The sequence below is a fragment of the Sturnira hondurensis genome, unplaced genomic scaffold, assembly GCF_014824575.4.
Source record: "Sturnira hondurensis isolate 20B ecotype Veracruz unplaced genomic scaffold, ASM1482457v3 Scaffold0022566, whole genome shotgun sequence".
NCBI lineage: Eukaryota > Metazoa > Chordata > Mammalia > Chiroptera > Phyllostomidae > Sturnira > Sturnira hondurensis.
Window position 1 is genome coordinate 215692 of NW_028095197.1, and position 17079 is coordinate 232770.

At 40.3% G+C, this 17079-nt stretch overlaps 1 protein-coding gene across 2 annotated transcripts in view; it reads right to left on the bottom strand.

Annotated features, from left to right (window-relative positions):
• The window catches only part of TLE1 (TLE family member 1, transcriptional corepressor), an 83518-nt gene that overhangs the window by 42692 nt on the left and 23747 nt on the right, over positions 1-17079 (bottom strand). Inside the window, exons 5-6 of one of the 2 annotated variants that reach the window (XM_037036148.1) lie at positions 13012-13074; positions 11132-11236 (exon numbers count right to left, since the gene is read on the bottom strand). In XM_037036148.1, the coding sequence (XP_036892043.1) occupies positions 11132-11236; positions 13012-13074 (168 nt within the window). The remainder of the gene's footprint in view (positions 1-11131; positions 11237-13011; positions 13075-17079) is intronic. The other variant, XM_037036149.1, reaches the window with a different exon arrangement.

Here is a 17079-nt window from a genome sequence, read left to right on the forward strand (position 1 = left end):
ATACACAAGCAAGAGCAGCGGGGTAATTAAGCACAGCACTGATTAAAAGATGAGAAAGGCTAAGCAGAGAGGAAGGCAAGAAACCACAGTGTTGAGAACACCACCCTACCACCCCTCCCTGCACAGCCCTACTACCCCAAAATCCAGAATCGCGTCACCAAAAGACCATTTCAGAAGTGGAATTTTATGTCAGAGCAAAAGTAAAATTTGGATATGCAAGGACAACAACAGATTTCCTGCCAAACCCAAGTGAATTTTTAGAAAAATGAACTGGAGAGTATTCTCTGATATGTTACTAAAAAGAAAGGTTACCTTCCATAATCAAGGGGCTTTGCCCCCGCAGCTGAGTAGATCTGCGTGGTTACACCCAGCATCCAGGCTGGTAACTCCATGGGGATGTCCAAGAGATTAACTGGCCATGGGCTACCCCACCTCTACCCCACCTCTGCTCTAAGCTTTCCCCTTATAGAAATAGCTCACTGTCCATGATCAAAGGTAGTTGGATTCCTCCACCCTTAACTTGGCCATCTTGAAAGTTTCTTCTCTCTCTTTTTTAAAGCAAAATCTTATCAAAATGGAAGGCGTACTACGGTAGCAAAAAGATGGGTCCACTGTTGAAGATACTGTAAACCCAGGTAACACAGACCCATCAGTGTCTCACATTTATCCTGCCACATAAAGGTCCCAGATATTTTTGTTTTCAGTATCTGGCCTCAGCTCAGAACACACAGGAGGCAGGGAGGGTGGTGCCACTTCACAGATGACAGAGTGGCTTGCCTTGGGGCTCACAGCCAGAACGATGAATGCAAAGCTTTTGTTCCCCAGAAAAGCATTTCTCCTGGACCACAGCAGCCTAGTCATATTCACAAAGACCTCATGTTTTTCTCTTTCCCAGGTAATGAGAACCTAAGGGTGTGCATCACTATGAACATACCACTGGACACTGACTCACAGAGATAAACGCACCTGCACCGTGCATACTTAGCAGTGGCAGAAGGTAATTTGTTCTTAGGTTTCTGACTCAAGAGTGCCAACTCTCCAGCTCCCACTTCCCAATACCCTGTTATCCTGTCCCTACACCTGAAAAAGATATCTTTTGCTCCACCATTTTTCCAAGGAAGCTTATAAAGAGGAATTGAGCCTAAACAGAGAAAGCTCTGTTTAGAGTCTCTCAGGAAATGCTTATGAGGTAATAAGTATTGTTTCTAAGGTAAAACATTTACCAAAAGGAATAGAGGGCCCACATCCTGGAGAGTGAAACAAGACCAAAAGGGCAGCCCACCTGTCCCATGTGTCCTTGGAAAAACATTTTTTTCTCAACAAGGCTTCCGGAGACAAGCAACCCAGTGCCTATCACTTACACCAAAGAAAAACCATGAATACTACTTAAGAATATGTTTTAGAACAAAAGAACTACTCACACTGCTATATGGCCAGGGGGGGAAAATACCTAAAAAAGAAAAACAACTCAACAAACCAACAAAAAACAATGGCTCTGCCTATTAGGGGAATCTGCATGCACCATCCTCTACAGACCCAAACCTGAGCTCATCACCAGGGAAACCAGAAAATGTTTCTCAACGTGACAGCTAAGGTAGGAAAATGCAACCATCTACTCACTTATTATAGTTCACACTAATTAGTAAACTTCTGTCTTAAGTTAATGCTTGTAAATTTATACAGCACAGAATACAAGCAAAGCAATTAATAAGTCTATCAGAAAAGGCATTTTTGATGAGCAATGGTGGTTTTTAGCGATACAGTTGGTAACTGAAGCTATCAAGCTAGACCAGTGCGTTCTCAAACAGAGCCTATCTGGACACTACTCTTTCCCCATCCCAGGGACATCTGCCAACGTCTGCAGACATTCATGGCTGTCACAGCTGGGGGTCTAAGGGGATAGAATGCTACTGCAATCAGTCAGGAATACTGTTAGACATCCTATAATACACAAGACAGCCCCACACTACACAGAACTATCAAGTCCAAAATGTTAATAATGCTGAGGTTGAGAAATTTTGGTCTAGATCTAAACTGGAATTCTGTCCCATCGCATTAGAATCCAGGTTCTCGAACACCCCGGGACACGCCCAATTGTTGCTTAAAATATAAAAACACTTTTTAACATTCAATTGTTCACTTTCATCACCATTGAATACTGTCACGACTCAAAAAAAAAAAAAAGAGCATTTACTTCCCAGAGCCGATACCACTAACAATTTTAGAACAAAACAAACAAAAAACTTCCTATTTTAGAAACTATTCAGGAAATACCTACACAGGTAACTTTTACATATTAGTGTTTCTGGTGCATTACCAAAAGGTTTACGTTGGGGGAGTGGTAACGTGATGAATGTACTTCCTCTCACCCAAACAATCTGAACAGGCTGAGAATGAAACAAAACAAACACCAAACCCTGGGTTAATGATACTGAAAACCACAAGGAACAAAGTAACCTCATCCATGTCAAACAACAGCCACATATTTAGAACTTCAATTCACCTTCTACCTAGAGCAGCCTGGGTCAATTACGTTACTATAATGAAAATGACTTTACTGTTTACACTCAGAGCTGTAATGTAATAGCGCGCAGCGTTTCTACGTTTTTGTTCTCAGCCAGGTGTAGCACATGCTTGCTTCCTCATCAGAGTTGCCTATGCAACTGGAAAAGACACCACAATGCAAGTGAAGGCCAATGCCAACCTCGCCCTCACTAGAGGCTAAGTCTAACCACTGAATCAACTTGAATTTAATCCCATTTATAACAGCAGGAAAAACAACATCGCAGAGATCACAAACTGAACCCAATCTGAACTAAAACTATGTCCCAAAAGAACATCTCTAAAGCTAAAAGCGTGACAGTAAGTAGCATTTATAGCACTTGGTATGTAAACACTTTTGAAGGGAAAAAAATGTGAAAAGTAGTATTTGTTGACAGTTCTCTCCAAATCACTTACTAGATTTCTATTTCCCTGTTCTTTAAAACACTCAATTCTCGTCTTGGGAGAGTGCAGGAGAGGGAAACTGGTATGCTCTGGCAACGGCAGGGAGAGCTGTGAGAGCAGGAAAGTCAAGGACTCTGCTGCAGGAGAGATCCGAAACCCCCCCCACTGCGTGAATGGCCTCTTGTGTGGGGAGGGGCAAGGGTGATAAACAAGCAGAAAGTGCTTTCTGGGGCCAAGAATTCTCAAGACACTTGAAGACAATTAAAAAAAAAACCCACAACAACAATCCATTGAGAGGCCCCTCTCAACACAACAGTAGCGCAGAGAGAATGACACACAGAAAAAAAATGATGGCCTATATGTAGGCAGGCAACAGGATGAAGGCCTAAACTTCTGAAAAGGAATGCACTCGTCTTTATTCTTTCTGCACTGCAGCTAATCCACACAGGCCAACTCAGCCCTCATCACTTGCTCATCTAACCTGCCCTAAATGACTGTTACAGGTATGACAGGGACCAGAACTCTGGGACTTAAAGAGGCCTGAATTACAGTAAGTTTTTAAAAGTCATGTTTATTTAGGTAGAGTCACTTACAAAACCATGTCATGTTTCAGGAAAAAAATGTTCAACATCATTAGCCACCAGGGACATGCAAATTAAAACCACAAACAGGAAACCACTATATGTCCACTAGGATGGCTAGAATCAAAAAGATGGACAATAACAAGTGTTGACTAAGAGGCAGAGAAATTGGAGTTCTCATCTACTACTTTGGAACACAGCCTGGCCATTGCTCAAAACATTACACACAGAGTCACCATAAGACCCAACAATTCCACTCCTAGGTAGAGACCCAAGAGAAATCATGTCCACACAAAAACTTGTACACAAGCACTCGTAGCAGTGGTCAAAAAGGTGAAAAAAAATCTCAATGTCCAGCAACTGATGAGTGGATCAAAAAAAGTGGTCCACTGCCCTAGCCAGTGTGGCTCAGCTGGTTGGAGCATCATCCTGCAATCAAAGTTGCGGGTTCGATTCACGGTCAGGGCACATATCTAGGTTGCAGATCTGATCCCCGGACCCAGCACCTACAATCCTGGTCCAGGTGTGTATGGGAGGCAACCAATCAATGCTTCGTTCTTGTATCAATGTTTCACTCTCTCCCATCCTGTCTCTCTAAAAGCAATGAAAAAGCGTTCTCCGGTGAGGTTAAAAATAGTAATAAAAAAGTAGATATTGATGCAATGAAATATCATTCATCTATAAAATGGATTGAAATACATGCTACAACATGAATAAGCTATGAAAACATTATTCCATGTGAAAGAAGCCAGACACAAAAGGCCACATGTTATGAGATTGCATTTGTATGAACTGTTCAGAATAGACAGATCCAGAGAGGGGCAGGATGACCAAGTGACTTCAGAGACTGAGAGGAAGCAGGGCAGGAAGACTGACTGATAATGGGGGTATGGGATTCCTTTTTGTAGTGTAACAGATGTTTTAGAATTAGGTAGTGGTGATGGTTGTACAAGAATACACTAAAATCCACTAAGCTACATGCCTTAAAATGGTGAATTTTATAGTATATAAATTATAATTTTTAAAAAATACACAGATATAACTCATAAAATTGGGTGCTCTATACTTTCTTAAAGAGAGAAAAAAGTACACCTTTTCCGAGGAATCAAGTACAAATCATATGAAAAAAGTGTGTGGGGACATTTAAAAGTAAACAATGCTTCAACAAGTTCCCTAATAACTAAAAAACACCCTGACTACTCAGAAGAACCTAGGCACTCGAGCCAAACCCTGCATTGTCAGACATCTAGCTGTACTCTCAGCAAAATCTAACTTAAACCAAAGGAGAAGAAGTTAAGGTGTATAAAAGATTTCTTTGCTGCCCTGGCTGGTGTAGCTCAGTGGATTGAGTGTGGGCCTGCGAACCACACGATCGCAGTTCAATTCCCAGTCAGGGCACATGCCTGGGTTGCAGGCCAGTTGCCGGTTCCCGGCAGGGGACGCATGAGAGGGAACCATACATTGATATTTCTCTCCTTCTTTCTCTCCTTCCCTTCCCCTCTAAAGATGAATAAATAAAATCTTTAAAAATAAAAAATAAAATAAAAAATAAAAGATTTCTTTGCAATACTTCTCATAGCCTTTGGAAAATTAATAAAAAGGCTGGACTACTAGAATTTAAATGGACGGTATGTAACTAAACACAAGCTGGCGGAGCTAGAAGATCCTTTTCTGTTGTAGCCATTTCCTTTTCTCTTCTTGGTAGCAGGCTATGCATTATGCTCCTAGGGCAAATTTGTTTCATAAAGAAACTTACAGCTGGGTTATTGATGGGCTTTCCAGGGATTAACGGCATACTCATAAGAATAAGAGGCTAACCTCATCCTCTTAAACTTCACACACTACAATCTTATAGACAGCTGACAGCTACAGCCAGGGGAGAAAAATAATCCAACATTTTGTTAATCCTTAAACCAATCATCTCATGCAACAATGGGAGCCCTTTAGGTCTACAACTCAATCTCTTAAGGAGAGAAAGGCTCCTGCTACAGACACATCAGGCGTTTGTACTCATAGCCATCCTCTACACAAACAAATACAGCCAGACATCACAAAATACCCTACGCTTATTTCATGCTAAGTTATTTTAAAGTGAAGAGTATTACAAATTTGCCTATGAAGTAGAAATATACTGGGTTGGTTGGCCAAAAAGTTTGTTTAGGTTTTTTTTTTTGTAAAATATAAGATACATTTTTCATTCTTACCAGTAACTATTGATTTGGATATTTTGGGTATGTCAGCTATTTCCTGCATGGTTTAACATTGACCGTTCTTAATTAATATCTCAATTTGACTGATATCAACTTCAAATGGTCTACCTACCACAGAGCATCACCCAGCAAAAAATCTCCAGCACGAAACTTCACAAACCACTTTGACACATTCGATCAGTCACAGCACCTTCTCCAGACACCGTACAAATATTTTGTTTTTTGCATTTCAGGTGTGCTTTTAAGTTTCTTGAAATAATAAAACATAATATACTGAAAATGTTGCATATTTTTCCCATCTTCAATATTAAAGAGTCTATACAAAAATTCACCAATTTTAAGTTTTTTTTAAATGCACACTGAAATAACTGTTAGAATACAATCTAACAAAACTGTTCCCAATGAAGTTAAAGGCAACTAAGCACTACTGCAGCCACTTTACAGAAAAAACTGAACAAACTTTTTGATCAACCCCATACAACTCTGACCAATAAATGGAGCCTCAAATCTGAGCCCCATTGGCTTTGACATAAGTTTTATTCATGGAAAATAAGTCAAACATCTAAATAAATGAGAAAGGAAAAAAAAACGAAGTTACCCACATTAACCCCAAATTTCTTGAATTCCTGAAGCTCACAGGCAATTGTTGTAAGAAACTGCTCAAATTCTTATATCTGCAGTTAGTGCAGCAGCTATCAGAAATCGGGCATTTCACGGTATGGGAAAGACAGCCCCCACTAGTCACCTGGACACCTCTCCTTCCAATTCTATCACAACCACCCCTGCCACCTCCCAGGGCCAACAAAGGCCTTGTTCCCTCCTCTCCTCTGTACGGTAAGGAAGCCAACGATGCCTTTCCTCACATTCTTGCTTCTCAATTCTCTCTACATCTATTCCAAAAGTTAACTTTATCCATTTGGTTTTGTACTTTGAGTTTGTTCATCAAAAGATAAATGGTGATTTTTTCCATTGCTGTATCCTTATTAAGGGTCATTCGTGCACAACAACATAAAGGCAGGAACAGAGCATCTGGCTGGGTCCAATCTCAAACACCGGCTTCCGTGTAACCACTAGAGAAGACAAAGGAGGAAGTGACCCGCTGCTTGGAGCTGTTCCTCCTCAGAGAGCGCTTGGCCAACTGGACCCACAGATCTGCTCCAGACACTCAGAGAAACCAGGCAGGCAAAACTGTAGTTCAGGATGTTAGGACCACATGCTGGGTGAAGGCTGCCCACTAGAGTCTTATCTCCACAAAAATCATGCAAGCTACATGATACTATCCCTCTACAGATAGGACACTGATAGAAGTGAACTGGCCAGGCAAGGTGTCACCAAGCCAGAAAGTTGAAGCACCAAGTGTCCTACACTCAAGTCCTTCTGATCCTAGGCCCAAGCACTGTTCCAGGTTACATATTACAAATAAATGTTCCTAGAAAGATGAGCACAAAAACACCATCAAGTCGGGCAGCAGAGACTTATTTAGAAACAGATATACAACTATGCAACTGTTACCTTTAAATAAGAAAACTGCCCTCCACTACTTACTTTTTCATGAAAACCCAACCATTTTTCTTGAGGGAGGGGGGAAACCCGGCTGAGAAGAGGAACCATGAGACCTCCTGGGGTCATGCAACCACCCGCATGGAGAGCACTTCACTACATACAATTACCCCTCAATTCAAAAAGAAAATCTGTGTGTGCATATATATATATATATATATATATATATGCATATCTAAATCTATATGATATCTATTAATTATGTCATGTAAACCAGATAAAAAGATAGGTGGAACCCCAAATTTAGCTTAAATTAATTGTTTAGGATAAGAGCAGGAAGAAGAGAGCTCTTAGTCCCAAACTCCCCAAAACAGTGGGGAATGATCTCAAAGGACCCTTCAGCCAATTTTTCTCTGCCTTCACGTAGCCATTAACTATTCCACAAACTGTTAAATCATTTTGCTATCTATTTTAAGCATTTTTAACAATTCTAGATTTTTTTTAAAAACCAATGAGAGATGCTGCTTAAATTGTGGAGATTACCCTGATACATATATCGCAGTATCATCAGCCCCAACTGAGTAGCTCAATTGGCTAGAGCATCATCCTCATACACCAAGACTGTGGGTTCAATCCCTGGTCAGGGCATGTGCAAAAAGCAACCAATGAATGCATAAAGAGGGAGAACAACATATCGATGCTTCTTTCTCTCTCTGTCTCCCTTCCTCTCACTAAAATGTCAATAAATTTAAAAAATTCAAAGTCTCATGTGAGTATGTTCCCTTTGCACAATGAATTTGTTTCTAAAGCATATGTGATCTATGTCAAAACAAATAAACCCTGTGCCTATGAACATCTCTGCATTATTAAAAACTCCATTGTTACAAGTATATAACATGCTTAGTAGTCAAAGAGCTTATGAAAAGCAAAATTCAAAGAGTAGGGCTGCAGTTACTATTGTTATTATCAATTTGCTACTAAGTGTAAGTTATTTTTTTAAATGTTAAATAAAAACATTTCAATAATTTCTCCAAGTTATCAACTACCTGAGGAACTTACTTTTCTTACATACCAGTAATAATGTAAAGTTGAAGGCAGGTACTATGGCGAAAAAGATTTCAAACTCACTTTTTCTGTCAGAAGAGCAACTTTTCTATGCTGGTGAGAAACGGGCACCATTAATTCACTCAACAAGGAGGGAAAAAATATATCCTCTCTCTTCCTCTTAAAAGAACATCCATAGTTGGAAGACACAAGCTAAACTTGCCTAGAAGCTTGGCGTCCTTGGAAATACTTAACTTTCTCCAGGTTTGCTAAAGAGAAATATCTTTAGCCCTGTCAAGCAAGCAGTGAGCTCCTTGATTGTACCTTAAAGGGAATGAGAATGTTTCGGCTCATTTGCATTTTAAAGGGTACTCTTTCATGATCTTTCACACTTGTAATAGATGTCTAAACCGTTAAATTACTATTTCTTTTCTTAGCCTGAAAGTCGATGCAGATGAAGAGCGTGGCCTCTCCCATTGTTCTTTACCCTAAATCGGTCCCTGAACAATACTGACAGCTGCTATCAAACGGGGCTGCATTTACTCTGCACGCAGCTGCTGCTTGTAGGAACAGACAGCCTCCTGGAACCTCCTCCTCTCTGGGGAGACAGGTTGACACACTGCATGTTCAATGAAAGGGTTCAAAGGTCCACTGAATTGTCAACCCAATTTTATGCTACTTCGATTTTCCAGGACGCACGCAATTCCTTTCAAGCAAAAATCAAGCATATGCCAGTGCATGAAACTCATGGTGTGGGATAATTATTGACCACCACGAACTTTAAAAGTGTCTGACACAAATTAATATACTGATTCAAAAATTACAATTATAAAAACGGCACATGCCAGTATGCTGAAGACATGCCATTGGCATTGAGTCTTGTGCTGGGCCCAATTCACCGATTTGGGTTATTGTTGCTAGCTAGCAGAGCTAATCTGCCTTTCTAATCTCCACAACATGTTTCCTGGACTAAAGCCATTCATAAAATTAGCAATTCATCTGCCCTTCTAAAACTACCTGCTATTTTTGTTTTCTGATTCTGCTCAAAATGAGTATTACCTATCAACATCTGGTTAATACAATTTCCTCCTTCCTAAAATGTGTCTGACTGGGCAGTGCCTTTGCGAATTAAAAATAAACCTTTTGCCATCAAGAAACAATATGTAAAAATTTAGAACCTATCAGAAAACAAACATGTTCCGCAAAGTTTAGCTGGGTACTTGAGAACTGCTTCGCATATGTTTTCTTTTAATCAAAACAGGCTTTTCCAACCTCATTCATTAGGGTTAAAAAATTCTGTGCTCAAGCTACAAGTACAATTTGCTATTAGTCTTTGCTAATCAAACACGGTACATGCAGAAGTACCAGTGAATATTTGATTTGATCTCTGAAATAAAGCAATTCATTACACGAGAAAAGGGTACAGAAGGCAGCAGACAAATGCAGATGTAATTGTGTTTTTTGTTGAATGTGATTAGAGAGCCCACTAAGTAACAGTCAAAAATGTGATACTAAAGGGGGAGAAATGCAGAGCCTGGACCTGGGGGGAGTAGGAAAAGGGGAGAATTGTTTATGCAGAGCTAAGCTGTCAAGTGTAATAAAGCAGCTTGAATAAAATTTAAGCTGAAAATCCACTGAAGCTCCCCATTTCAGGGAGGAAAAAGCTATTAAAAGGAAATGAAGGTCACCCTCCCAGTTTATTTCACCTAATTGACTGCCAATAGCTTACCACAGGCAACCCGACTGCAGATCTGCAATTGAGAAACTGATGAAAGGAGAGTTTTCAAGCTGAGGCTCATTCTTTAATCCTCCTTGGCTCTTATGTTTTTTCTCCATCTCCAGTTGGGATGTAATTTTAAACCCTGATGGATTAACTGGTTCCATTGTCTGTGGCCTCATTGGACTATAGCACTCTTAATCCGTTCGGCAGCATGTCTAATTATCATTACAAAGTGTCTGAGAGAACTATCAAGACCAGCAGGGCATCTTCTCACAAGCAATTAACATAAATTGATAAATGAGTGATTTGAATCTGCTCAAGGCACTCACATATGAATAAAATCAGAAAGGACTGCCCCTTGTTTCAGCTACTTTCACTTAGTCTGGAAAGGCAGAAAACCTGAGAACCATCCTGGATACTAAAGGGAGGGGGCGGGGTGAACTCAGAGAGGGGATGGGCCACAGGGTTCACCAGGCTCATTAATGCTGAGCAAATGACTTGTGACTGACAACCAGTAGACAGCGAGAGGCACACTAACTGAACTCAACATCGGAGAGCAGACACCTGGTGAAAGGCTAGAGGGCACTAGGGCAGACAATTATCACTTCTTCAGCATCAAGACAGAGTTCTTTTCATTGGGGTGCCACTTAAAACTTCATAAAAGAGGCACAAGATAGAAAGACCAAATAGTTATATAGGTTCCAATACCCTAGGAAAGCAAAAGGCAAAAGCAAAAATAGCGAAATGAAATGGTCATTAGGAAACATGCCTTGATCTCACTGTGATCTGAAGTTACAGAACAGAATAAACAAGAGTTTAAACAAGAGTTTAAAAATCTAATTTAAAGCTTTTTTAAAACCTGGCAACTGGAGCAAAGACAGTTAAGTGTCACAGGATAAACAATATTTATTTTCCCATTTAAATGTAGATGGACTTTTCTTCTTCTATAAATGTTTATTCTGTCATCTCCCTCATGCTAATCTCTCTTCCCCTACACACCTCAGGCATAACTGAAGCCCCTCTCACTCCCACCCACCCTTATCAAATGGGTGAATGTTAAGCTATACAATATTTTAGATATACAGATTAAGCCATCAAATTAGTAAGAAATGAAAGCTGGTTATACACACTGTAGGAGGTAGACCTGGTAGGCCACGTACCCCGATGATGGCATTCAACTCTGCCATGGTCACCTGCTTGGCACGTTCGACAGCCTGCGCCACCTGTTGTTGGTGCTTTAAAAACATGAGAGGAAAGTGTTAGCAAGGCACTGTACCTTCCAATGATAACAAGAAGACAAACGCCACATGCAATGCATATTGTAGGATCTAGATTATATGCAAGCTTTCTCCAGCACACACTTCACACATGTAGAAAAGGGAAAGAAAAACAGAACAGTACTTCCCTTGTTTCTAACCAACACCAGTCACCACTGAACTTCTGATGGAAAAATTAGACTTGGAATAGCGGAAAGTCAAAAAGGGCATCGAAAATGGTGACCCGAAGCTTCGGAACATAAACAGTATGGAAGGTGGAAGCACCCTGGTTTGCAGAAGGGGTTCTGAAAGTTTAGGCAGGTAAACTTTACAGCTGTTTTACAATGCCCATTTCGATACTTAAAATTTAAACATTAGATCTTCTATCCCTTCTCTGGGCAACCAATCTCAGCCCACAAGTAGTGTTTGCAAACTCTGGGAAATCCTCTCTGTTAGCCTTTAGATATTTCACCCTCACACAAAGGAAAGGAAGACATCCACTCTTAGTCCACAGGCTGGAAATACTCTGCACACCNTTGCAGAAGGGGTTCTGAAAGTTTAGGCAGGTAAACTTTACAGCTGTTTTACAATGCCCATTTCGATACTTAAAATTTAAACATTAGATCTTTATCCCTTCTCTGGGCAACCAATCTCAGCCCACAAGTAGTGTTTGCAAACTCTGGGAAATCCTCTCTGTTAGCCTTTAGATATTTCACCCTCACACAAAGGAAAGGAAGACATCCACTCTTAGTCCACAGGCTGGAAATACTCTGCACACCTCCCAACTTCCACCATTAAAGAAAAGAAAGCCACACCTGTGCTTAAGGAGGCATGAGACAGACTACAGCAGAGACCAGGATTACTAAAGTCTAACAAACAACATGATTCAAAAGGCCAACAAATCTAAACTGTAACATCAGGTAAAAGTTATGCTGAATGAGGCTGCTATAATAGCAGAGATGGCACTACACAGCACAGAGCAGTAGATGCCAATAATAGACACTCAGTATTTCAGCTCCAAGTCCAGTAAGTTTTCCACTCTGACTCAAGACATACACACACACACACACACACACACTCTTAAAAACAGTTTAGCATTTATGAGCTTGTATCCAAAAGCAAGGTAAAATTTAAAGCCAGAACCAAAATATGCTGGGGTTTTGAGTCAATCTCATAGATTACCAATATATAGAGCTTTTCCCTCTTGAAATATTAAAGTTAAACCTGGGGGGCTTTGTAAATTAATAAAACTGATTATGTACGTACATAACTCTGTAAGTTAAGATAACATGAACACTCAGTCCATCTGTAAGAGTGTAGCATCCTTTCCCTCCACGGACAGCACTAGATCAACATTACACAAATAAAAACCTGCTTCCATGGTCAAGTCAACCCCGATGGAACCATTTTTAAAACTCATTATAATAAAAGCTTTCTAGAGAAAAGGGCACTTGGAATCATTAGTAGCTCTTACCCTTATACTCCTCCTCAAAGAAAAGAAAAGCTTTAAGTCTGATATAGTCATTTTGCAGTTTTCCAAAGGAAAAAATTAATTTGAGGTTGAGCTATTGCCACCATTTCTACAGTGTGCCTTGCGATCTGTTAGATGGAATAGCAGGGGGTTTACACACCACAGCTGTAACAGATGTTCTTCACACTTGTTCCTTGTGATAAAATTAACATCTTAAAACTAGCTAATTTGCAAACAGAGAAGCAACATAATTGCACTTTAACAGCTGAACAGTTTTACTTACTTCCTGAGACAGAAATGGGATGACTTGTGCACAAATCGTATTCAATCTCTTGGCGATTTCAGTCTATAAAGAACAAAGCCGTATAAATGTTTAGTATACACTCCATAATCAGTTCAGAAAGATAAAACTTCATACCCAACACTTGAGCCTTCCACTGCCTCACACTTGAGGGCATGAAATTGCTTCCCCAGGCTACCTTACTAATATTTATCTTGAGATAAACAGTAGATATTAATCCCACTTGCAAAGTAAGACATAACTGCACGCTTTAGTGGTCACTTAAATAGGAGATAATGAGCAGTTTAATTGAATTGGAAAATCTACGTGGTTTAAGGCTATATAATCATTTAACCTGGTGATTGCAAACCCCTTCATAGACTTATTCGATTATGGCGTTCCATGGTACATTTATGTAGTTAGAGCAAGTTCATTCAAACGGGTGTCAGAAACCAGGAGAGCAGGAGCCCCATCAAAGCAGTGTAGCTTCCAAGGTACAGTCTAGAGGGAGTCCAGAAGAAAGACAGCATGGACCTCTTTCCACCTGTCCCAACTCTAAACAAGCCAAGAAAATAATGCTAAAACAGAACTCAAAGAGAGACGAGACTTAAGTCAAGTCAAGATGTTCTGAGTATCTATAAAGTTTCAACACAAGTCAGCATCAAATGTGAAGACCTCAGTGACAGGGCCCATATTTTAGCTGAACAGATAACAAAACATGTCCTGAGTGTCCGCAGCTTGGGCTGTTCTGAAGCAAGTAGGAAATGTCTCTGCTCAACTCCAAATCCACAAGATCCTTCTGATACAAGGAACAAACTGGCAAGGGAGAGAAAAAAAGGTGCCTGCTTCCAGCACAGGGTAGGATCCACCTACTTGCCCCACCTCCAACAACCTCCGGCAAGGCAAAACAGCTCCACCTTTCTCTAACTCTGAAAACAGTTCAACCCTTAAAAGAAAAAAGTCATCTAAAGAGTGCCAGCATTGACCTTACTTATTTCATTGTTTTCTGTCAATGTTGGTGAAGTTGGTAATGAAAAGGATCACAAACAACAGAAAATTATGAAGCACACAGCCATCCCTGTGAGAAATAGAGAATAAAGTAAGATAAAGTAGAATCCTCAGAAACCATATATTTAAATATATAAAAGAGAGTTGCCTTTTGTCCTCTAAGATGATTCCATTTAACTGAGCAACAAGGTCTTTGGTTTGATGGGACTGGATTTGGGCCAACCCAACTCAATTTTCCCCCACTACCAGAGATAGGGTTCCAGCCTGGAAGAAATGTAGTATTAGACGGGGAAATGTCTGGTATAGAAAGCCAACTCATGACCTTGCTTTAACCTGCAGGGCAAACATATATGGAAAAGGATGCAGCTGTACCAGGTGCAAAAACAGAACTGGGCAGCCCCACCCAATTCAACTGATTATAGCCACTCACGCAACCTAACTCAAGGTCATAGCTCTCCTTTAAAGCACTAGCAGGCTTCCTTTTCCTTTGCAACAGGGTTTGGCACTATGTATTTGGTTCCATGAGGGGAAACCTAAAAGAAACCAGAATTATCTTCTGGAAGAAAGTCCTTGTAGAACAGGCTTCCCCCACTAGGTGAATGTTCTAAGAACCCATCTGTGTCAGTGTACCAGCTGGCGTGCTATGAGAGGCTGTGTCCAACTTCAGAGATTTTTTTGAAGGCTCTCAACGCGCTTGCCCATTTCATGATGAATGATTTACCAGTGCACCTGCCCCCACCATGCTGAGTATTCAGCAATTTTTGTCCAAAAAACAGTGTGACCCTCTGTGCCCCACCCTCCCTATTCGTCTGCTTTTGCCCCAATTGACTTTTTTTTGTTTCCCAGGATAAAGGGCTTCAAAAGGAAACATTCTGCTGATGTTGAAAAGGTGAAACAAAAAAACATCAGAAGCACTAAAAGGCATCAAAATGAACAAGTTCAAAAACTGTTTTGAGCAGTGGGAAAAAAGTCTCACAGACAATTATTTTACAAATAAATTCCAGGGTGGGGGATTTGGTTGCCCCTTATGCAAAGGAGTAGGGATGCCCTTTGTGGACTTAGACCCTTGTCCTCCAACTCTCTACCTACCATACATCCCAACAACATTTAAATAAATAAATAAAAGATTTTATTTATTTATTTTTAGAGAGGGGAAGGGATGAAGGGAGGGAACCTCCATGTGTGGTTGCCTCTTGAGCGCCCCCCCCACTGGGGACCTGGCCCACAACCCAGGCATGTCCCCTGCCTAGGAACTGAACTGGTGACCCTTTGGTTCACAGGCTGGCATTCAATCCACTGAGCCTTATCAGCCAGGGCCCAACAACATTCTACACTTTCCCTTTGTCCAAAATTCAAACTTATGGTTCCCAATCTTAAAAATGATTACTGCTCACTTTAAGCAGACATCTAGGTCTATCATCAAAGGATAACCTTGAGCAACATTTTGGTGATTCTGAGAAGCACCATTTGAGCACTCACAAATCAAGAGTGGAGAGAACACTTTTATACCGAGAGGACCCATTACACACACTGCCTTCCTATAACTTTTTATTTCCACTATAAAGTGTCTCATGGATACCCTCAAAATCAATAAATGATATGAATGAGGACATCCTCAATGTATCCCACAATACAAGCCTACTGGTGTTTAAGCACCCCAGATATTTATGTCTCATCTACTTCTCCACATTTACAAATTCTATGTCAAATAACCCTCTACACAGATTTCTAAAAGAAACCCCTAGGAGAGAAACTGCCAGGTCAAAGTGCATACATATTTTAAACTGAAATGCATGCTGATAAACTGCCCAGCAGTAAAGCTCACCAATTTATATTATCACCAGTCTATAAGGGTGTATGCTCTCCCACAGTGTCAATATTGGGTTTTGCTGACCTTTTAAAAAATCTTTACCCATCTAATAGATTTTTAAAAATAACCTCACTGTTATTTGCATCACCCAGATTCTTCCCAAAACTAAACCTTTTCACATACTTATTGGCCCATTGTATTTTTTCCTGTTTCTCCTTTAGTATTTATGCATCACTGTATTTTTGTAGTTCTTTCCATAGGACAAATATTGACTTCCATAGTTTATCCATCTTGCCATTTGTCTACTTTACTTGCTATAGATTTTTTTGCTGTGCATTACTAAGTTTTTATGAGGTCAAATTAAAGAATAATGTTTCTACGTTTCCTGGTCATTGGGTCAGAATTGGAACACTCCAAATATAGATGCCATTCTTAATTTTCTTCTATGGTTGTACTTTCTATGCTTAAGTACTTGACCATTATTCTGGTCAAGAAAAGATGATTCATTTATTTAATAAAAATATGTGGCTTTAAGGTAGAACTGATTTTCACTGTCAGGAGACCCTTAAGACCTGATCTAAATGAAATGAACTTGTAAACCTTTAATAATATTAATTATTTAAAGAAAAAAACACAAAAAGTACATATCAAAACATAGCTCATAGAAATTGGGTTACAGGAGGTTAAGGCAGAAACGGGAGGAGGGTTACAAGCTCAAACTGATGAAGAAACATCCAAAGTCCTACCATCTGTCCTGGGAATTCTAAATGAATGGTCCGGGGAAGAAGCAGAGAGAAGGACAGAGGAGGACCTTTACCCAAGCTGTGTCCTCCCCGTGCCAGGTCTGACGAGTGAGCTTGATTTGGAGCAAGGGAGCCTGAATTCCAGTCTCACCTCTGGTTTACCCAGAATTCTCCGAGCTGCGCTGGCTTCTCTGCAAGGAGACCTCCAACAGGCAGCAGCATGCGTGAGGATGTGACTTGGTTCCCCGACAGTGTTTTCTTAATGAATTCTAAAACACCACTGCCACCCCAGGAGGGTTTCATAAATGTTTTTCCCAGCCCTTAAAAAAACTCTGAAAAGCAGCATGAAAACCGACATTAATTCTTAAGTATCATCTCTTGCTTCAATGCAAGACCTTTAACTGAACACAAATAACAAGCAGTGTTTCCCCACCCATGCCTCTATTCCAATCAGAGTTTACAAGCAGGTTAAGCTGGGTATTTGACCCTGCTGAAGCAGGTATTAAGAAA